Source organism: Protomyctophum bolini (assembly GCF_963924005.1).
Source record: "Protomyctophum bolini genome assembly, chromosome: 1".
Classification (NCBI taxonomy): Eukaryota; Metazoa; Chordata; class Actinopteri; order Myctophiformes; family Myctophidae; genus Protomyctophum; species Protomyctophum bolini.
Window position 1 is genome coordinate 49641808 of NC_137862.1, and position 23874 is coordinate 49665681.

General features: G+C 41.6%; 1 protein-coding gene across 2 annotated transcripts; it reads right to left on the reverse strand.

Annotated features, from left to right (window-relative positions):
- Positions 1 to 1175: 1175 nt before the first annotated feature.
- LOC308336189 (alanine aminotransferase 2-like) lies at positions 1176 to 20765 on the reverse strand. 2 transcript variants are annotated; one of them, XR_013966129.1, is made up of 12 exons: positions 20129 to 20765; positions 16306 to 16395; positions 13210 to 13318; positions 11927 to 12060; positions 10495 to 10738; positions 8396 to 8475; positions 7795 to 7931; positions 7037 to 7211; positions 6553 to 6708; positions 5899 to 6011; positions 3400 to 4289; positions 1176 to 3198 (listed from the first exon to the last, which is right to left on the reverse strand). XR_013966129.1 is itself a non-coding variant. In XM_080793478.1 (11 exons), the coding sequence occupies exons 1-11, from the start codon at positions 20510 to 20512 to the stop codon at positions 4175 to 4177; spliced, it is 1737 nt and encodes a 578-aa protein (XP_080649604.1). In that variant the 5' UTR covers positions 20513 to 20765; the 3' UTR covers positions 1176 to 4174. The 2 variants fall into 2 exon arrangements, 1 of the variants encoding a protein (XP_080649604.1); XM_080793478.1 differs by having other exon boundaries at positions 1176 to 4289.
- Between the last annotated feature and the right edge of the window lie 3109 nt (positions 20766 to 23874).

A 23874-nucleotide genomic window follows, 5' to 3' on the forward strand; every position in this document is an offset into this window, starting at 1 on the left:
CAGGTTTCCCACCCCCCTGAAGTCTAAAGTCCAAATAAGGTAGTGGTCACCAGGAAGCACAGGAAGAACAGTAGTGTCCTGGCCATTTGCTGCACTAAAGCAAGCCAGATGTTTAGGGTCCCTCCTGCAGCTGCCCATGCATCCTGTCTAAACATGTCTGTCTCTCACCCATGAGAGACAAAGATCCAGGTTTACACTCTAGTTTAAAACATGGTTATTTATGCTATATTAATGTGAATTGTGATTCCAGATAACAACAACCCACAATGGAAGACTATGGTTGAAGTATTTTGTTTATTCCAGTGTTACTTTAGATGGTTAGAAGTTTAACTTTGGTAACATTACATTGCATTCATCTATTAAGCTTGAATGTCAACATACCTGTTTTGTTTTGCATCAAGAAGTCACACTTATTTCTTAGGCATTGGTGTCAAACCCTTTTTTGAAATGTTTGAATGTGAACTGTAGCTGTAAGCTCCAGCCAAGCAAACATGAGAGGATTATACATTAACTCTTTCTTGAGCTTGTTTTTTCCATATTTAAAGTGATATTTCACTTTTGAAATCTGCTTCACCTGAACAATTAATGAAAATAAAAACACTATATGCATCCATGCCATTTTGGAAATAACTTAATTGGGCCACTTCACTACTTATATTCATTTTATCAGACATAAGCTCATAGTAACTTCAAATCACATGTCATTGGTTCTGGTGACTGATATTGTCCTATGTTGCGAGGCGCCGTTAGTTTCCACAATATTTTTTTTAATTTACATTATATAATCTTATTTAAAAAAACAAAAACAGCGCCCACTGGCCAAGTGGTCCATGTGCAAGCCACATAGACTCGATAATTCATGGCGATCTTTGCGGCATGTCTCTCTCCCTCTTTCCTGTCTATCTTCACTTGATACTATCAATAAAGGCAGAATAGCCAAAAACAAATCTTAAAAAAAAACCTAAAAATACAAAAAGGTTATTGAAAAAGCACAGCCCCCTCCATGTTAGGAGGACAATATCAGTCACCAGAACCTGCGTTTTCAATGAGTCTAACATGATTAGAGTTTGATGTTACAATGGGTCTTTATAGGAAAGGGGCGTCTGATCAAATTCATCTAAATGTTGAATACGGCCGTCTGTGGTGAACACAAAAGCCTGAGTAGACCTGAAATGACCCCAGAAATCTGTTATAGTGAAATGCCTCTAAGTGTCACAAGAATGCAGGTACTTAGACTTAGAGGAGGGCAGGAATGGCACCACTAGACTAAAGTACACTTTACACTAGTGGTGGTGGGGGAAGGGGGTGTCATCTGAAATAACTTCACAACGACATGTGTTCAGTCATTAGAACTTTACTGTAAAAAAGGAGAAAGAAAGACAAAAAATCTATCCAAAAGTAGTTTTTCAGTAACAGTCTTATATGTGAAGACGTGAAATAAATAAAATGAAAATCATAGAGAACCTCCCAGCCATTTTATGCACAAAACATTTTAGCATGTATCCAGGCAGCACTCCTCTCCACTTACGTTACACAAAATAAAATGTGTTAAAGGATGCGTCCGTGGATAAAAGGCTATTGTGTCATTAACATTAAGTGTAAGTAATGCATTCATATGTTCCAGTTATAGCTAAGCCCCTCCCCAAACTGCTATGGCCCAGCTAAGCATAACATGGGTTAGACAAACCTCTCCACCAATAGTTTTCCTATATGATAAAACATTGTTCTAAAAGAGAAACGCACAAATTTCCCCAGTGCATACGGCAGGCCTTGTTGACGGATTTGGAAGAGATTTTGAAGGTCTGGTTCCAAAAATGAACCAGTATTTATTTAATGTGTAAAATCCATGATATTTACATTGGAATGAATGAGCCCGGCTGAAAGTGTCCAAGTGGGAGTGTCTAAGTGGGAGAGGGCGGGGCTTTGCCAGAGTGCTCTGAACATGTTAAAATGTTCTAGGTAAGATAAGATATTAAAATAAGCCCTACCTCAAAACATTACATACGTTAAGATTTTTTAACTAACTAAAAGCATGCATTTGAGTGTTACCAGAAACAAAAACTGAAGAGAAAAAAAAGGCATTCCATTATAAAAACAAGAGTCACTTTGAAGAATATCATGTGTGTATCAAATAATTAATTGAATTATCAGTGTTACCCCCTCCCACCACCCAAACAACAATAAATGTTTGCGTCTCAATGATGAGGGCAAATAAAATGAGTTTCATGAACATCACACCCTGTGGTTGTGTAGCCTCGGTCCCAGGCTTACGCATCTGAGAAAAGAAAAGCCTGGTCCGGAACATCCGTCGGATGCATTTCCCCCCGGATACGATATTTTCCCGACCAATCACAACACTTGTTTCATTCGCGGAGAATGCAAACTGATTTGTAAAGCATCAACGTCATTTCCATTGGGCGATACTTCCTGCAACTTCCGCCCCAAACAAACGATAGCCTCTACAGCGTAGGTCTTGCCCAGGGTGGTGGTTGTGAGGGATCTGAAGTGAGGATGCTAAGTAGGACTAATTTATAGTTCTAAGCTACGTACTATAGCTGGATCTACAAGCTCATCATAATAATTATAATTATAGCGTGACTCGTTGTGAGCTTGTAGATGGGCTATTATCTGTGATGACACTGGCTTGCAACCAAGTATAAATCAAACGACACGGGCTCGGACAACACAATAGGTGTGTTGGCGGGGGACAATATACAACATTCAACAAATCATCAGATGTTGCACAAACTAAGAACAAATAAAAAGCTTTCATACCAATAATAACAACCTTACCTAACCTAAGTCTTTGCTTTATTGTAACATAACTGCCAAAGCCAGACAAGAATTCAAGGATTGTAAAATTAGGACTTATTACCTACACTTTGAATCAACGTCTCTCAAAACTGCACCATGCTACCATTTCACGAGAACGAGAAGAAGTCCAATTTCTATACAGCTTGATATCACTGTACACACATCTGATTAACTGTCTCCATAGTCCAGTACAATTCATATAATACCAGCCCTCCTGATACAGGGAGGATGCCCTCAGTAAACCACTTTGAGCCAGAAAGCCAAAGTAGCCATCACTAACCCATCAAAAGAGGCCAGAGGGGAGGCACTCTCAAGTCTCAGAAGACTGGAGCAGCCAAACCTTTGGCCAAAACCACTTTGACCAGGAAAGTAGCCATCACTAACCTTTCAAAGGTGTCAGACTTGAGACTGTATGTAAACTATATTTCAACAATAAGTGTCCTGTCCATCCATACACCCAGAAAGCAAAGAGGTACTGTGTCTTTGTCTTCAATGGCATCAACTATATAGAAATAAACAACTTATTCATTATTCTCAATCTATTCTATTTGAAATGTGAATTGCCTAAAAGGGCTTAACTTTCACAAATAATCACAACCTGCTGTCATCCTTCGATCATTTAAACAGGAACTGCAGTACAATTACACTTACACATGTACTGGAAATACATCGAGCCCTCTCTTCACCAGCCAAACAAACTTGACAATGTTAAACAGACAATTAAGGCTAATTGACACTTCCTTGAACTACTGTCATATGACAAAACACATCTCCTAAATAAAGAGTAGGCATGTTTCAGGCAGACAAGTTCCTTTCCCTTGAAAATATGTTATCTGAAGACCACACCTGTTACAATGGACAGAAGGCTACAGATGGCAGATATTTAATTACATTGACCAGTTAATTCCAAATGGAGGACAGATAATTGTAACTAGTGCTTGTAACCAGTAGATACAGTACATATCTGTATGTGAAGAAAACCAATGCCATATGTATCCATGTATGTAGGTGCACACTGGAAGGACCAAATTGACCACACATGATAATATTTACACTACAGTAAGAAGTTCATGTGTAGTTGTGATCTTCTGAATGTACAGTAGCTTTAAGTCATATCCCTTGGGACTGTAATATTTCTGCTCACATACGCCTATATAATTTGAGTGTTTAAATCGAATATGATAGGATTAGGAAGGCACCGTGTTGCTGTAAATCAAGTCAAAACCTGTTTTCACTTTGGGAACACAAAACGAAAGCCTTATCAGCATTCATTGCTGCCGGTTCATACAAGTCTTAAAGTAAAGCATTTGTTCACAGACTCATTTCTGAAGTGGCTTTGCTCCAAACTTGGCTGTACAGCTCATCTCTGAGGACGTTCCTCCTGCTCCGAGAACTCCTCAAGGAAACTGAGGTGGAACCTTCGCACGTTCTCCAGCAGCACTTGGAGCTTCTCTGTGCTCGGCAGAATGGTCATCCTGGAAGTAGGAAGAGATACTCCAGTTAACACTTGGCAGTCTCTATGGCTGAATCTCAACTCATTACTATTGGATAAGCTTAAACCATGCACTATATGAAATGCCAGTACACACAGCGCATACATACATGTTATGGTCCAGGGGCCGAGCCAGATTTTGGTACCACCTAAAGCGACCGTAAAATGTTTGGATACCTACATATCTCTAGTTTATAGTTTAACTATTAACTACAAATTATAATAAAAATTTAATGTGTTTTGGGACAGTTTGCAGTCAACAGGGACAGTTTACTTTATTATTTTTAGTCAATTTAATACCTGTAATGTAATGAATAGAGTAACATTCCCTCCTTCATTCAACAGTTGAGCTGCATGTTCTTTTTTTAAATAATTATTATTATTATTTTTGTATATAAATGTATATGTAGGCCTACACGTTTTCTTGTATCAAGGGTTTTATACACACACACACACACACACACCTTTATTTGCATTCACATTTAACAAGAAGTTCTTGAACACAAACAATAGTGGATGCGCAAACTTGGAAAACTCTACAACAAGTGCTTCAGGATACAGATCACGCATCACGGGTACAGAAAGCATCTCCATATACTGTATGGCGACTGCCAATTATTGCAGACACTGTGACTGAACAGAATTTTGCCGATGCACACACACACACACACACACACACACACACACGGTCAGGAATCAACGTTTCGACCGAAGGATTCCTTATGAAGAGCCGGAGGGGTCAAAACGTTGATTTCTGACCATGTATTAATAAACTACTGGGAGCTTAAAGAACTGTGTGCGGACATCCTACCTTCTTTCTGTATGTATATTTTTGACCTGCACCCGTAAACATTTTTTGAGATGTGCGTGCTTCCCGTTTGGATGTTCTCTCAACCACTGATATAGAAACATAGCTTTTTCAGAAAACTGTTAGAACTTATAGGATAGGATTTTTTTTAATAGGATGTTTTTAGAATAGGCCTCCTATGAAAGAGTGAGTGGTCAAACCTAAAGTGGTAGGTCCCCTCTCTATGAAAGAGTGAGTGGTCAAACCTAAAGTGGTAGGTCCCCTCTCTATGAAAGAGTGAGTGAGTGGTCAAACCTAAAGTGGTAGGTCCCCTCTCTATGAAAGAGTGAGTGAGTGGTCAAACCTAAAGTGGTAGGTCCCCTCTCTATGAAAGAGTGAGTGAGTGGTCAAACCTAAAGTGGTAGGTCCCCTCTCTATGAAAGAGTGAGTGAGTGGTCAAACCTAAAGTGGTAGGTCCCCTCTCTATGAAAGAGTGAGTGAGTGGTCAAACCTAAAGTGGTAGGTCCCCTCTCTATGAAAGAGTGAGTGAATGGTCTAACCTAAAGTGGTAGGTCCCCTCTCTATGAAAGAGTGAGTGAGTGGTCAAACCTAAAGTGGTAGGTCCCCTCTCTATGAAAGAGTGAGTGAATGGTCAAACCTAAAGTGGTAGGTCCCCTCTCTATGAAAGAGTGAGTGAATGGTCTAACCTAAAGTGGTAGGTCCCCTCTCTATGAAAGAGTGAGTGAGTGGTCAAACCTAAAGTGGTAGGTCCCCTCTCTATGAAAGAGTGAGTGAATGGTCTAACCTAAAGTGGTAGGTCCCCTCTCGTTGGCCAAAGCCACTTCCAGGAACTACGCATATGCCAGTCTCCTCCAGCAGCCTCAGGCAGTACAACATGTCTGGAGCCATACCTAGGGACTAGAGATGTACAGAAAAAAATAATAATGATCATCACTTTTAAAAACAAGGCTCCCTATAAAAACTAATAACAACTGATTGACATTGTGTCCAACTCATAAAACGTTTATACAACATTCAGCCACTAGATGGTGCACTCCACCTACACTCTCCACATCACCTCTAGTAGACCTGTTGCTGATTCTTAATCCCAGCAATGTTCTAGGATAGATCCGCTTTACCATGTGTCTGATTGGCTCTCGGGCAGGCGTAGTTTTACTGAGGTAGGGTTAGGCGTAGTCGCAAAAAACAAGAACTGTCAATCACAACGACTACTGGCCAATCACAGCAGGGCTTTCCTAGAACTGCGGTGGGATCCACAATTATTACACAATTGCCTGATTTCAAAATTGTCCATTCATCTGTATAAAACAGCTGGATGAAACAAAAAATAAATGTCATATCTTTTTCATAAATATTTCCATATAGTCATTTTCATACCCTGTTAACCACTTTCAACCTGGCATGTCTGGTTTTAGCGCAAAAAGGGAACGTACAGTACCTTGGCCTCCTGGACAGCTCGTGGAGGAATGAAGATCTGTGGGAATGCGTACATGGCGCCCTGCACCGGCTGGCATTTGATCCCAGGCACCGTGTTGAGGGTCTGCTCTGTCATCTTGGCCCTCTCAGCCAGGCTGTCCAGCACCACACTCTTCTCCTGGAGAACACAGTCAAATCCACAGTGTTCATTTAAGTCTTAAATAATAGTATAATAGTCAAGATATTGCTACACAGAAGGACCTCACATTCAACAGCGTATATAGCTCCAAGTACTGGAAACTAGAAAAAGTGCCCCCCCGGGGCATATACTTTTTCTCCTTTGTTTTGTCGTATTGCGAGTACTAGTAAGATACATTTCTTGCACATGCAAACGTAGATGGTCAATGAAACCGATTTTGAATAAATGAAAAAAACTGCAGCAAGTTAGCTTCACCATTGGCCTTTACAAGAATATAGAGTTATCTCCCTCTCTCTCATACACACACCTTAATGAACTGTGCATAGGAGGGCTCATGGGGTTTCGGGGGATTTACGATGACATCCATCGCAGCCTGTCCAGTGACGGGGGGGCACAGACGCACCGACAGCATCTTTACCAACTGAGCCTTCACCTCGCTGTCCAGGTTCAACACCTCCATGTAGCCTCCGCGGAAACCACACCTACAAACAGAGGGTTGAGATACACACTGATAAGAGTCACTGACTAGACAAACTGTTCTGCCAACTAGTTATTTCTAATAAAAGTTGTTTTTATTTAGTTTCTGTAAAGTGACTAGAAAAAGCGCTATATAAATCATATTAGATTATCCTTATGTTATAGCTTTCTTTCTTTCCATCTAGAGTGTAACCATGTCTTCCAAGAGCCTTCCAAGCTACCCGTTAGCCCAGTCGGTCCACCGAGGTTTGTATTCCTGAGGTGCACGAGACGGTGAGATTGAGCCTGCAAAACTGTACCATTCTCAATGAATGCCGATAGTCAGCTAATAGCATAGAGAGAGAACCAGAGGAAGAAAAGGTGGTTTCACACTGGACGCGTTGTTCGGAAAACCGATGGAAAAAACGCAGCTGAAAATCCGAAAAACGCACTCGGTGTGTGGGGACCTTTATTCTTAATTTGGTTTGTGTTCAAACAGGTGAGGATTTTGGTTCATGCCACAGGAAAAGTTCAACCCAGCTGGCATCATGGCATTAAAGCTTAATTTATCCATTATGTCACAAATTGTGTGTGTGAGTGTGTACTCACTCTCCTGTGTAGCCTTTGGAGGTAGAGTGGAACGAGGCCAGCTCGACAGAGTTGAAGTACTCGGGGCCCATCTCAAACAGAACCTTCTTAAACGAGTGGAACTGGCAGTCTGGAGAATACACGTTGTCCTGGTACACCTGAACTCACGCACACGCGAACAGTTTAGAACAAAGTAACTAAGACTATCGACTATAAGATAAAGCAAATGTCAGGTAAAACTGCAACTGTGCTATATTTACATTCATGCTTTGGCCATTTCATTTCAGCTAATTGCTACACCAGTACAAGCTTTTCTTCCTATGGTAGATGACCTCCTAGACTACAATCAATTCATTAAGACGACAAATTAAAGTGCTGAAAAATGTTCCTGTGATCACAGATTAGAATTCCATTTAACATGACAATGACCAAGATAATTCAATATCTCAAAAATAAATATATAATTATTACCGGTATGTTTAAAGGAAGAATCTCCCTGAATGAGATCAGTTGCATGTATACTGATGAATGCATACATTTATTCCTGACAGAGTCTTAACTTGATACGGTAGCTCTCGTTTGACACAGACTTTTTGAAAGTGGACTCGTCTTTCTCCATTACCTCATCCGACAGGACAAAGAGGTTCTCCTCGTAGGCAAAGTGGAGCACCTCCTCCATGCATTTCCTGCTCTGCACCTGACCTAGACGATGGAAAGGCGAGGGTGAAAGAAGACAGTTTGGGAATGAGACAAAGAGACAGATGACAGGTCATTAAAGGACAACTTTAGTTTTTTTTCAACCAAGGTTCATGTTTTAGGTGGTTATTAGAGAAAGTAAAAGGTGAATGTCATTTTTTTCCCCCATTTGCTGCTTTCTTTCGTTTTAGGGATTTTAGCTGTTTTTGACAGGGGGCGGGGGCATTCGAGCATGGGGCTAAATATGCATTTCTTTACAAAGTTTTATAGCAATGTTTTTTTTTAATTATTTACTATAGTCCTAATAGACCCCAGGAAATTACATCTTGCCACAAAAGATCACGGGGTCTACTGAATGTATCGAACTGACATATTGAGCCTATGCCACACAGTGTGGCTTCACCCCAGTAGGCTACCTTCAAATTCAGTAGATCCTGTGATCTTTTGTGGCAAGATGTAATTTCCTGGGGTCTATTAGGACTATAGTAAATAATTAAAAAAGAAATCGCTATAAGATTGTGAAAAAATGCATATTTAGCCCCATGTTCGAATGCCCCCGCCCCCCTGTCAAAAACAGCTAAAATCCCTAAAGCGAAAGAAAGCGGCAAACGAAAAAAAATGAACACTCATCTTTTACTTTCTCTAATAACAACCTAAAACATGGTTGAAAAAAACTAAAGTTGTCCTTTAAGGATAAATAACAGTAATGGGTCGCACACACCAAGACTGCATTTACCGTTATTTATTCGATATGATTTGAACGGGTAACGCACCTAAAGTCAGAGTGCGGTGGTCACATGAAGACAAGTAGGTTATTAATAAGGATGCAACACTATTTCCTTGTGAACCTCATACTTCTTGTACTTTTTCTGTTTTGTCTATGGAGTTAAGGTAACATTACTCTGATAGACCCCCAGGTGTGGTTATCATACAACGGCTGTGGGCGAGGCTTAAGTTCTGGTGGGTGATGCCAATATAATAATAACGATAATAATAGTACTGTCCAGCTTTTGTGCACATAACCTGCTGGCAGTGCTTAAACCTTGAGCTTTCGTTCTTCTCGTGCTAGAACATACTTTGTCGTGACATTTTTACACTCCCCTGAGAGGGGGGGGGGGGGGGGGGGGGAGAGTGCCAAATAACAGTCTCAGTCCAGGTGTGCCACATTTACACCCCGTTAAAAAAATTAAAAACACAACAAGCTACGAACTCCTATAGTGACGGAGACAGCTGTTTTATCATTCATCTGACGACATTATATCACCATCAACTGCCAGGTTACATAATCACTGCTGATGGAAGAGAACCAAGATCTCAGGGTAAACACATACTGGATTCCAATCAGGAACGAGACAGGATCAGATGTCATGTATACAAATATACACACACACACACACACACACACACACACACACACACAGTAGCACAAACAAGGTGAAGTTGACGCATCGTTAATGGTGACACAATGCCATGCAGGGAGGAATAAGTCAGGCATTGAAAGGATACAATTGATCCAGTTCCAATATTAGCAGTTAACACCGGATTAAAAAGTCATGTGCCAGAAGAATAGCAAGCACGCGCTCGTAGATAATCTATTTTCGGCACGTGACAGAACAAAGTATAAATGGTGCTTAACCCATTTAGGCCTGAAAAGAATGTCTTCTAAATCCTGACGGTTTTCTGAAATACCTATGTTTCTAGGCATATATCACTCAATATTTCATGTCAAGGACCCCAAAAATGATCTGTAATTGGCCTCCGACCCCCCATCTGAAAATATGTTGTTCCAGGGACCCTCCAGAAGCAAAGATTTGAGTTAAAAACGTTTGTTCTGAAAATATATATTCCAAATTTGAGGCACATTTTCACGATTTTGCAAAGATAGCAGACCTACAAGCTCGTAGCGCACCACTCGGTGGCGCGCTATGAGCTTGTAGATCTGCTATTTTTCAATAGCTAAATTATAACATAATGTTTAAAACACCAAAATGGGTTAAGCCATACAGACAGAGACAGTGAGCCCACCGGTAGGGTTTCCGGGGTTGATAATGCAGAGGACACGGGGCTGGCAGTGCTGCTTGGAGGCCTCGTATGCTCTGTGAAGCTCCGCTACGTCCATCGCCCAGCAGTTGGCCTCGTCCAGGTAGTAGTTGACCTGCACGGCGTCCATCTCCGCTATCGCTGCAGAGTACAGCGGGTACTGAGGGATGGGGATCAGCACGCCGGTCCTGCAGCGACCCTGGCCCGACACCAACAGCCTCAGAATGCTCTGTGCAAAAGGACGGATGGAAAAGAGGGAGAGAATAGAGGGTGGGAAGCGGGAAGAATGCAAAGAAGTAAAACAATTGGAGAGATACAGCCAGACAGCGGACAGTGGGATACAGCCAGATATAGAGAAATGTGACAGGGAGATGAGGATAGAGGGAGGAGGAAGAATAAGGAGAGAAAAGGATGTGAAACAAGATGGTTAAAAGTTGTGATTTTGTTAAAAATTAATATATATATATATATATATATATATATATATATATATATATATATATATAAATACATACTGCAGTGGTTGCCGCAAATATAGTATATACTGTACAGGTATGTACATGAGGTTATGAAAAGCAGCAGCACATATTTGTGCAGCAATAGAACAGTATGTATAGAACATAGACCTTTGCGCAAAAAGCCTAGCAGCTGGTTCGCACTAGGGCATTCACGTCTAGTCATTTTTACTAGTCGACTAGTTGCCTAGTTTACTAGTCGATTAGTTGTTTAACTACCCATTAGCTATGTAAAAAAAAAAAAAATTGGTGACTATAACTATAATTTACCTGATCTTGAGGCCTACAAAATCGGGAAAACCCAACAAGGTCGACTAGTGGATTTTCTAGTCGAATAGTCGACTAGTTGCTTAATGCCCTAGTTCGCACATGCATTGAGAACGAGGCCTGTACTGGGATCCTGTCATCTCACAGACTTATGGATGTTCATTGTTCACACATTTGAAGACTCTGCACACGTCAGCCTCCAGGATGTTTACTGGGGTGGCCTCCTCAGGCGCTGCTCACCCTTGACTGGTTGCCGTAGGTGGAGTTGGTCTCTCTCACCGCTTAGAAAATAGCATTCAGCTCATCGGAGAGTAAGGCAGACGTATTCAGATTTTCTCCCTTTAGTCAGTTTTTCTCTCTGCAGTCCAGCAACACGGTGTCGTGCTTCTGTGTTAGCGCTGTTGAACTGGTCTTCCACTTTGACCTTGTTTTCCCATCTTGCGAGCAAAGTTGACATTTTCGGTGGCACCAGACTAAAGGTCATGGGGGAGGGGGCGCAAATAGAGGTTTCATCCTCCGGGGAATATTAATGTTCTGAGCAGTAAAGTGTCATGGCAACCCGCTCAGAGTCTCCGACCACCCTGTCAATCTGTGTGTGAATGAATGGGTTCATAATAGAAATGCAGAGCATTTACCACAATGCCATCACTGGCTCCTGTTGTGAGGTAGATGTTGTCCCAGTCGGCTGGAACACCCTGGTCCCTCTGCTCAATGTAGGCAGCGATGTCGCGACGAATACACTCCACGCCCTGACTGGCACTGTATGAACCTGCGTAAGGGACACACAAAACAAACAATGTGCCAATGTTTCATTATTATTACCAAATTACAAATAGTAACTTACTCTCATTAAGATCCAGATTGAGGCGTTTAAATTGTACTTTACCATTTCCATATTGCCTTACAGCTGCAATTCATCATTACCCCATAAATTAATGTTTACTGCTGAGATAAGGGTCAGCTCATTTGAGCAGAGGATACATTGCATTTTCACTTTGAAAACGTCTGGTCAATCACTTACTAGTGATCCAACCCAACCAATGGGATATAGATATAGAAGGACAGGTATACACAAACTACAACCACCACAGAAATAAAATGGTGTCAACATGGAAATGCACAGGTCATCTTTCTTTTCTTTTAACACAACTGGACACAAACCATGTGACCAGTAATGCTGTGTTCTTCAGCCATGTTAACCCGTGCCCTGAGTTGACCATCCTGTTATTTTGTCCAAAAAGGTCACACTGGGCCTCAGAGAGGCTGCACTGTATCCCACACCGTCAGCAATGTGTTCCATCTACCCACCCAAACATGACCCAGTTAGCTGCATTCCAGCCAGATGCTAACAAACACACAGACAGTGTGTGTAGACGTACAGGAATGTTGCGTTATTTCAAGCAAGCACAAGTGCATCAACTAAAGAAACTACACACAAAACACAAAGGAGCCGTGTCAATAGAGCGTCGCAGTCCCACCCCCTTTCAAGACAACGCCAGGCCCAGGAAATGAATCCCAATGCATTTTTCCCATAGACATTTAAAAACGTATTTATTTAATAAGCGTCGTACGAAGCCAACTCTTGTCGTGACAAATCATGACAACACACACAATATTTTGGACCATTACAAAGAAGAAAAACAACAAAATAAGTGTTGTAACCTGCCGTTTCTTTCTACTTTCTAATTCTTTGTTTGGCCCGAAAAATTGTGTTTGTTGTCATGATTTGTCACGACAAGAGTTGGCTTTGTTCTTTAAATAAATACTTTCTGAAAAGTCTATGAGGAAAATTAACATGATTTATTTTCCGGGTCTCTCGAGGGGGCGGGACTGCGCCGCTCTATACACATCAAGTTCTTGTGTCTCTCACTCAATCACACACACACACACACACACACACACACACACACACACACACCGAGGCTCTGTCCTCCGCAACCCTGCAGGATTCGTCGAGCACGATCCTTGGCGTCTTCAGGGAAAGCTGGGCTGTCCAGCAGCTCCGGGTAGGAGCAGAGAGCCACCACCTAGATGGACAAACAGACAGGAGGTAATTTTCAATAAAACGCACAGCCCCACAGCAGAGACAATTATAATGTAGCCTTCTTGTATAAGCCAAACAAAAGCAGCCAAAAACTTAAATGTCTTGCTCCTAACTTCCTATACATCTCTATATTCTAAAGGCCCTGATAGAGCCAGAATACATTTGTTTCGGCTTGGTCCAGACTCCAGACTATAATATGACGTCACGTCATTCAGAGGTTTGGTTGAGCATTCTAATTTCGGCTGTTCACTCAGTGCCACTGACTCAGACTCAGTATGGCATCTGCCATCTGCAATGCTTCGTCATTCATTCAGCCCAGCTTCAAGTTCATTCTGTCAGCAGTGAAGCCAGTGAAAACTGCGGTAGTTTGGAAAAGACACAAGCCAACTTCCAGGATGAACAAACATCAATGAAATCTCTTTTTAGTGACCATTCATAAACACAACCTATCGCTACAAAGGGAAAACCTCCATATATCGCAGTCACAAATTTCACACATCGGTCGCAATATGGCCATCTGGTCGACGCTCTGTCCCATAAAGAGCATCGCAGTCCCGCCCCCTTTCAGAACAACAAGGGCACCCTTAGAGAATGTCCCATTCATTTTCTCCATACACGTTTCAGCTAAAGTATTTTTTTAAAGACCTTTAAGGCTCAAATAATTAGAAAAAAGGCATAAGCAGTGTTAAGAAGTCCTACAATCTGCTTTGAGTGTGAACAACAAGCCAAACAAGAGACTAGAGAAGGTAGAATGATCCAGAGAGGTTACAGAGAGTTCTAAAGTTGTAGAGCAGTCATGAGTTAGAAGAGACAGCTGACACGTGCACACACATACATACAGAGAGATAGTTCTAAAGTTGTAGAGCAGTTGGAGGAGAGCGTTTTGATTGATTGATCATGAGTTAGGAGAGACAGCTGACACACACACACACTTTGCATTCCTGGTGTAACCATTGCGGTACGATGCTAGCAGATTAGCATCGTCATCATATATTCCATCATCATCTACAAAGTACATGCAGAGATACAGAATAAATACATCATCATGTCATCTTCAGTACTGTCCATAATGGTTACACCAGGAATGCAAAGCTGCAGATCGTGTGTGTGTGTGTGTGTGTGTGTGTGTGTGTGTGTGTGTGTGTGTGTGTGTGTGTGTGTGTGTGTGTGTGTGTTGTTTGATTGATTGATTGAAATATTTATTAACAGTTTGCAGAATCACAGTACATTTAAAGCACAAACTCAATACAAAGACTGTTAACTGTGAGTGGACGACCCAATTAAGCATTACAGGGTCCACCTTGTTCAATTCAACAAATTGTGTGTGTGTGTGTGTGTGTGTGTGTGTGTGTGTGTGTGTGTGTGTGTGTGTGTGTGTGTGTGTCAATGCCAAACTTTGCACACACACACTCCCTAGATGCCAACATGAACCTCTGCCCCAAATTGTCCAGAACAGCCTGCTATAGCGCCACCAGGAGGCCGACTTTTGTAAAACATTTTTTTTTATATTACTCCTCCAGATTTTGCCCAAAAAACCCTGCAAATCGTTACACAGCATCTCTATAGTCATGTGCTCAAGACGGATCTGTCTAATATTTCATATTACATCCTAATTGGCTAACATTGGCTTTCAAAGTTTGCAGGATTGGCCCGTTTTTTAACAAAAAACCTCAAATCACGAACGCAATTTACGTGAAATATGTCACACACTTTCCTACTAGGCTGAGGAATATATCCTACACTTTTCACATTGGCCTGGCCTGTTATAGCGCCACCAATAGGTGGAATTTTTGCAAAACACAACAAAATGCCTCAAATCATCCAATTGCCATCAAAGGCGTAAGAACAAATGGCACCCTTTTCACATTGTTTTATATTATTTTATGCTATGAATTGCCTTATACATTTTGTGCGAGGTGCTGTTGTCCACAGCATTTTTTTATGTGTGCCGTTATGAATAAAGATTGACTTTGTACAAGCACATAGCCTGAGTACTTGTGTACTGTACTTTTATTTGTTTCTGCTGAGCTTTTATCATGCTTTAGGGCGGCTATACCATCAATGTAATGATGTAAAAGTGCCAATAGTACATGACAAACGGGTCTAACTGGAAACGTGTGGGTGAACAAGTTCATGAACTATGCCTTCCTGTAATGTAAAGCTTAATTGGAAGCCAAGCCAATGGAGACCAAAAAGGAACCACAGCACACAAACTACTTCCTCATACCAGGTAGCACAACTCCAAACTAGGCTGGAAGATACTGGATAAATGAACTCATATTTATACTATATTATGGCAGCCTATTCAACTACTATACCTCTGGAATGTTACCTGACCAACCTGGCCAGTGTGAGGTTTGGGAACCAACCACTTTGTTATTTCAACAGTTTTGGAATACATTTGACATAAATCCCTTCCTGTGCGCATGCTGTTCTAAGTTGTAGAAACATTTGTTGTTTGACCCGACATTCAAGTGAATGGCGGCGCATGCGCGCCGCCATTCACTTTCCTGTTTAGCGCTCTGAAAGAAAGGCTCGTCACGCGTAATCTAGGGAGCTCTCCGTGGTTTTGACCAGATGGCTATACTTCCGTCTTCATTTCTGACTTCAACATGCCTCCCGCCCGGAATAGTAACGCTTCTAGAGAGACTCGATCGTAATCATAGCGAGGTAAGCAAGCAACATTATGCCTCCCGGTTTTTGTACGGAACGGAAGCCCCCGGCTTTCAGAGTAAAAGCTGCCATATGTGAATTCTCCAAGTTGCTGGGTGTGCTGAGTGAGCAACTCCATGCAAGTGGATGAGAGGAGAAATCCGGTGACGTCTCTATTATATATATATATATATATATAATTATATATATATATATATATAACTCTATGGCTTGGACAAGTACAGAATATGCTGATCCTCAGAGCTTCGCACTAGAGACATGCGTGATGTTTAAATAATGAATTCCGTCTATCCTCACCTGACGGAGAAAGGTGATTGGCTTCTGGCCCATGGCATGAGCATCTCCGATGTTGGCCTTGATGACCTCAGAGAAGGGATGTTTCACACCCTGAAGACAAGAGACAATACAACATTATTTACATTTATTTATATACACGTCATTTATATTTACATTCAGATTTTAGCTGACAGTCCTACTCAGATTAGAAACAACCATATCGGAGGGAGCATGAGCATGTTTTAGCCCAGGGATCATGAATAACAGCATAATACCATTTTACGGTGGTTTTTATCACCTGAACTACCGAGTAAGTCTTGCTAAGCCATGTGGCCCATAGAGCGTCGCAGTCCCTGACAACACGCACAATATTTTGGACTAAACAAATAATTACAAAAAACTTTTTTTCTTCTAATTATTTGTTTAGTCATGATTTGTCACAACTCGAGTTGGCTTTGTACAACGCTTAAAAGGTCTTAATAAGAACAGACCTCTATGAAAAAAGATGGGAAAAATTGTCATTATATAAGAGGTGAAACATAGAGTAATGGAATGGAAAAGTTAAAAAGGTGCCCCAAGTAACTGGTTCTATTTGAGTTTTCTTTATTTTGTAATTTCATTTATATGGTTCGTTTGTAAATTGTTTTGTTTTGCTTCATGTTTTACTTTGTGCTGATTTCTGTGTCTTTAAGTGGTTGTTGTGAACTTTGTCTTTGTACTATGTTGTTGTTGTATTATGTAGTTTTTGCTTTTGTTTATTTGAATGAGTCTGTAAAAAAAAGTTGGAAAAAAAAGAGTCTTTAAATAAATTATTTTTGAAATGTCTATGAGAAAAATACATTGGGAATTATGTCCTGGGACTGGCGTTGTCATGAAAGGGGGCGGGACCGCCCACTCTATAGGGCAGGAGCCTATCTCCTGTTGCTGTAGCATGAGGCAACTTGATGTACAAGTACACCCCCAAGACGTGACACTAGTAAACATGTCGCAGGGACCCGATCAACCCATGATAAGCGAGTGCCAAGCAGGGAGGCATTGGGTCGTTGGTATGGGTCTTTGATGACTGGGCCGGGGATGGAACCCAGACCTTGTAATCTCAGGGCGACACTCCTAAAACTGTGATCATGAAACTGCTATAAATGTCTCTCTAACACCCCAATCGCCCGGCGTTATTTAATTCATTAAATCATAGCGATATCATCAATAACCTCTATTATATAGTCTTTTTTGATCAATCTTCGTCCTGGGCGGCGGGCGCTGGGCGTTACTAATTGAAAGGACGGTGGACTTCGTCCTGGGCGATCGGGGTGTTAATTACCTCCACTTATGATTATTGACTACATTCATAACAAAAGCTAAAGTAGCCTAAATCTTTGAGAACTAAAGATCATTTAAGCCACTGCACAAATCTCTCTCATGATCATTCTGTGTCAGGGAGGCTGACCGACCTGAAACAAAATAATTATTCCACTAAAGCAAAACTCAAGAAACATCACAATTGAGGGACTCACAAATGGGATGTTTTTGTTACTGTTCATGTGCACATTGGTCCTGTCAGGGTAATACTGGCTCATACCAGGGATTCCGCCAGTCTCCAGACAAGTTCAGTCTAGACGGCGTAGGTGCAATAGGTCAGGACATCGGGGCCAGTCAAGACTAAACATCAAACGTTTAAAATAGGAGCGTAACTATAACTCAAACTGACCACCAAAATTCTGTCCGTTTTGTGAGGAATGACCGTTGAGGAATGACAGTTGCTATACTTGAAATATAAAATAAGAGTGAGCCCATAGTTAGTCACATTGTATCGCTATTGAGATATTACATTTTGTCCATATGTATATACTGGCTATTGAGCAGCCCCAGTGTCCACAGGCATTGTGGACACTAGAGTCAGTCAGAAGCACCTAGAGTTAGTCTAGGCAGGGACTGATACTACAGTAGCTGACCATTTGGTTGCCCTACTCATAGGATATTTGTGCTGCCCCCACTCCCAACAAGAGCGCTGCTATTCCTCATCCAGTTCGGCTATTTTAGCTGTTTGTGAGGATTCACACACGGCCACTCGTTATTAAGCGGCGGAGCCGCAGAGAAATTTGTTATTGAGACCCTCGACGTGTTGCCCTACTCGCAGTGCGTATAATAATAATAATAATGGATTTTATTTATAACGCACTTTACATTCGTCAGAATCTCAAAGTGCTACAGCAAATGAATAAAAACAGAAGAAACACACCATTAAAAACATCTAAAAGAACGGGAACATTTAAAACATAAGGGCAAGGCTAGAAGTATTGCAAGTACAAAAGGACTAGTGAACTTTTATCGCTGTATAATTGAAAGTGTCTTAACTGGCTGTATCACAGTGTGGTACGGTAACACGACCGCTCAGGACTGCAACAGGTTGCAGAGGACGTTAAAACAGCAGTTAAAATCATTGGCAGCACAGAATGACCCAGTCTCCATAACATCTACACCAGTCGTTGTATGAAAAAAGCCCACAACATCATGGAAGACACCAGCCATCCCGCAAATACCCTGTTCAAACTACGACTCCCTTCCAAAAAACGCTACCAGAGCATCAAATCTCATACCACCCGTCTCAGTAACAGTTTCTATACCCTCAGGCAGTCAGGCTGCTGAACAGCTGACCTTGAACTGTATTGGACTGTTTTGTCACTTTGCACTTTTTCTTGCATAGATGTTTGTTTATGTCCTGTACGTGTATGTAAGACTGAGCAAAATAATTTATTGTATTTATACTCTGTATCTATACACATGACAAATGAACCTGAACCTGAACCTGAATGTTTCCATCAACGACTGGTCATAGATCTGATAGGAACTGTAGAAGTAACCCAAGGCTCAAATGAATAACTTAGAGAATTGAATCTGTGTGCCAGCCTAACCATTCTAAAATCACACCTGTGTGAAATGAAGGGCGCTCTTATCAGACATGCATCATGTAATTCTTGGCCAATCACAATTTGAGTCCTCACTTTTACGCCCTCACTTTTATCTCCAATATGTACTTTTGAGTTTAACGTTAATATTGCCAAAATGGCAGGTTTCTATTTTATTTTTGAGGGGTGCCAATTTCCAGCTTTTAGTGTGGTGTGAAAACACAAACTTTGTCCTACACAAATATGAAATGCCATTGGCAATTAATGGACAATTTTGAGTGTGTCCTTTTCTTTCTGTCGTGCTAGTAGCAATACAAAGACCCAGTGAAAGTGGTGGTCAGAGCGACAAATGACAAGGACACAAACACACACACACCCCCTCCTAATATAACTTCTGGGGCATGCTGCCATGCATGCATGCTCACGCACGTACGGCATCTCTCGTGAAAGAACCAAGCAGCGACTGGTTCCAAATTAACGTGATGTGTCATGTAAGGATTATTAAAAACACAACTAAACCAGTCCAGACTGTGCAGGCCCAGGGCCAGGGGTGTCATGTTAATGCATGACTGAGTGCTGCTGCCAACCAGGATGCAACAGACAGAGGATGATGCAACTACCGATACCTCAGTCATAATACCACAGAGCATCCAGCTCAGTCAACCCGTGTGGTGTCAGTCTAGTCTACTCTCATCGACCGAATTGGAACCCAAACAATGCCCCCTGGCTGGGACATTCGCCAGAAATAGCCGATCTGCAAGCTCACCGTAAATGTGATTGTGTACAAATCACAAATGTGTACACAAATCAGAAATTCGGTGTAGAAGGAAACAACTTGTACTTGTAGTGAAGACAAAGTACCGGTACGTATACAGTTGCAACCACGGTCTGTTGCTCCAGTTCCACTAAGAATAGAGGGGTTTACATCGGGGTGTATTCACCTTCTGTATGTCCCTCTCGATGTCCCCGGCTTTGATGACTATGGGGCCCCGCACAGCGTACTCCACAGCCTTCACCTGCGGGTTCAGCGTGTCCATGGTGAGCGTCTTCTCCCGCATCTTGCCGCTGATCTCTGGCGTCGCGGCCGCCTCGGCCGTGCTGAACCGCTTAGAGCCGCCGCTGCCGCCGTAGCGATGCTCCGCCGCCGCCGGCCCTTGCGTTTTGGCTCGCACGGATTGGACCGGCATCAAGCCCGCTGCTGCGTCCAGCGACCTGGACCTCCGGGCTGGAGGAGGAGGCTGGGGAGGAGGAGGCTGGCGGCCACCGGCGGCGGCGCGGACACCTGCGGCCAGAGAGCGGCGTGCCAGGTGCTGAAGACGATGCATGGTTCGGTTCCTCCTCCCTGTCGACCGGGGGGCTTGTTGTGTTGTGCTGTGTGTGAGTCAGAGAGAAGAACGACGAAGAAACAAACGACGGACACTCACGGCCGTTCGAGTCTAATAAAAAAGGTCCTGAATTTCCCCGAGCTGATTTAGTTAAATTCCGTATAGCCTCAGCCTGTACAGATTGGTTTCTCGATTGTCGTCTGGCGATATAAAATCCACACACTCATCGCTAGCTGAACAGTCACTGCTGAACACCTCGCTTTTATTAAACCACAGCCTCCGAGCCTCGCGCCTCCTCCTTCACAGTTATCTCTCGCTAAGAATACTGGGTAATGTGGTTTTTTGGTCATCTATCATAGAGGACCTATGCCACGCACTGCACGCAGGCCATAGAGGCTCTATGCGTGGCAGATCGTAAGTCAAAAATGACAGTTCACAAACTACAACACCCAGCTATATTAGGGATGTAATTCAGTGACACAATTCAAATTCCAACACAAGAATAGATAAAATAGAATATGAACGCTGCACCCACCTGCATGCTGCATAATATGGAGTTAATCTCCGGCCAAACTAGCCTTTATTAATAATAAATTATGTTTTGTCCGAATCTCCTGATCAAATCAAACTCTAGGGAGCTTCACAAATCACGTTCAACCCAGATTTGACTCAAACAAGGGGTTACATTTGTTTTACTGATATATGGCACCAAAATGTGGAATGCCCTACCAACAGATATAAAACCGTTAAAACGTATGAAATGGAACTGGCCCTTGTAAAGAAAAAATCCATTAATCATGCAAAACACCATTAACAAATGCATGCATTTTGTTTTAGAAATAGAAAATGTTTTGATCATCATCATATAAACTTAGAAATGCATTACAAAGAGGCCCATGTCTCTGCCCATAACTTATACCAGCTTGATCACTAAGTATAGCTCTGGTCCATAGTGTTAGAGAGAAGTCGTGCTAACGCTATGGACCAGAGCTCAGAGCTATATTGATCATATGACCCAGAGGATCTGGTCCATAGAGTTAGAAGGAGTTCGCTATGGACCAGAGATAACCCCAGACCCAGAGATAATGTGTACCGATTTGTGTGAGTTTTGGACTTTTTTTCTTTTTTTAATCTTCTTTTTTTGTCTTGAAATGTGCTATATAAATAAATAAATTCATTATCATTATCATTATCATAGCAGCATATGGGGGAAAAGGTTAGGGGATATTGCACTTGTTCAAAAGTCTAATGGCTTGGGGGGAAAAGCTCTTGGAAAATCTTGCTGTTTTACTTCCAATGCTTCGATACCTTCTGCCAGACCAAATCTGTAGGAGTAATAACAAAAAATCACACTCGCTGTTATCATCGTCATCATAGATCACATTCCGTGCTCAGCCAATCAGCTGAGAACATTCCGTGCTCATACACACAAACACACAAAACTATGCAACTATGCAAAATTGTGTTTAGCAATGGTGGAGATGTAGTTACACTCAGATCAACTCAGCTTAATTAAATATCCAGCATGTTTGGTGATGTTTAGAGTAGACATACTATGGCCAAATTTGTGCCAGCCTGCCAGGCCCATTTGGAACTGATGGCACCCTCTATTGGACAATTTCAAAATAACTTACATACATGGTTCAACTTTTCAACAATGGTTATGAATTCTGTTCGTTTTTAAACGCTTGGACAAATCATTATTATCACCTTTTATTTCCCCAAGAGCCGAAAGTAATTGCACTGCATAGAGCCGGGTGCCATAGATGCTACAAATGTAAAAATAATGTGATTTATTCCACCAAAATTAGGCACTAATAATAGTCTTGTGAGTCATGTAGTTTGGCAGTAAGTGCTGTCACAAATTAGTGGTTAGTACCTGTATTCAGTCAGTACTGCTTACTGTACAAGTACAAGATATGTAGCGATATACAGTATATCACAGTTTATGAGATATATCAAAGCCATTTGACGGTGGTTAGACTGAGATTACCTTTGACCTGAATTTGATGGGCAGCAGATATGTATGTCCTTGTTTGTCTCTGTAACTGTATAACAGGTCTGGTGCTGCATGGACAGGTGGAGAGAGAGAGAAATGCAGGTTGATAGCTGAGTCATAGGGCAACTTGGATGCCCAGCCAGCCAGATTAAAGTTCATCCTCTCTCTCTCTCTCTCTCTCTCTCTCTCTCTCTCTCTCTCTCTCTCTCTCTCAGCAGAGCGACGGAATAATATTATTTGCACCTGCTGCCTGAAGAATGAATCCAAAGACCGGTCATATAGAGTAGGCCTACTGCAAGAGTATATATAAAAGTAGTGACGTCAAAGAAAGGACCCAAACTAAAGCTGGATAGGCTATTCTTCAGTTCATGGATTGAGGACAGCGAAACTGATAGAGGTTTGTAATTAACCACGTGAACCCTATGGTTTGTGGTCTCTCTCTCTCTCTCTCTCTCTCTATCTCTCTATCTCTCTCTGATTCAATTCAATTCAAATGAGTTTTATTGACATGAGAAAACATGTTTACATTGCCAAAGCAAAAGTGGGACAAGACAATCAAAACAAAACAATCTCTCTGTCTCTGTCGCTCTGTCTCTCTGTCTCTCTCTCAATTTCAATTCAATTCAAAGGAGCTTTATTGTCATGAGAAAACGTACGTTTACATTGACAAAACGGAAGTGGAACAAGACAATCAAAACAGAACAATGTATTTACAAATAAATATTGGATATAAATAGGAATTAAATAAAGGTGTAAACAGAGCTGTGTTGTAATATCACTTTGGGTAATACTATCTTGTGAAACTATAAAAAGCCTTTTCTGTCAGAGATAGTTATACAACATACATCCATATAGAATACGTTAGCTTTATACTTTTGATAAACAGTGTACACATATGGTTTGTATTCCTTAAGGTGCTTGTATTCCATTTGACATCCTTCTCCTGTCACAGCAGCTCACAAATCTTGCTGCTGTGTTTGCACATTGTTGTACTTCACCCAACAGATCTCTCTCTCTCTCTCTCTCTCTCGCTCTCTCTCTCTTTGTTTTGACAGTACAGCAGTATATACTGCTAAAATAAAATCAAAAGCCAAATGGATAATCGCAACAAAAAACAAAGGCTTGTTTCCATTGCGGTCCATACAATATATCCTAACTATACACACCCTTTTCTAAACCACCTGGGATTCAACCAGATGGTTATGTACTGTATGTTCTTCACATTTGTTCTTTGCTATAAGCTTCTGCCTATACCTTTTAGATCACATTAAAAGAAGATTGTTATACTTGTAAATTAATGTCTCTCTGGAAGAAAAAAAAAAGATTGAAATAAACTATTCTTTCATTCATTCATACTTACAGT

Excerpts from the sequence above, each read along its gene's own strand:
- LOC308336189 (XM_080793478.1), bottom strand. The coding sequence starts at position 20,512 with ATGCATCGTCTTCAGCACCTGGCACGCCGCTCTCTGGCCGCAGGTGTC. Across the intron at positions 8,476-10,494 it reads CAACCCCGGAAACCCTACCG|GTCAGGTGCAGAGCAGGAAA; the intron begins GTGGGCTCACTG and ends TCCATCGTCTAG. Across the intron at positions 6,012-6,552 it reads GAGCTGTCCAGGAGGCCAAG|TCCCTAGGTATGGCTCCAGA; the intron begins GTACTGTACGTT and ends GTACATCTCTAG.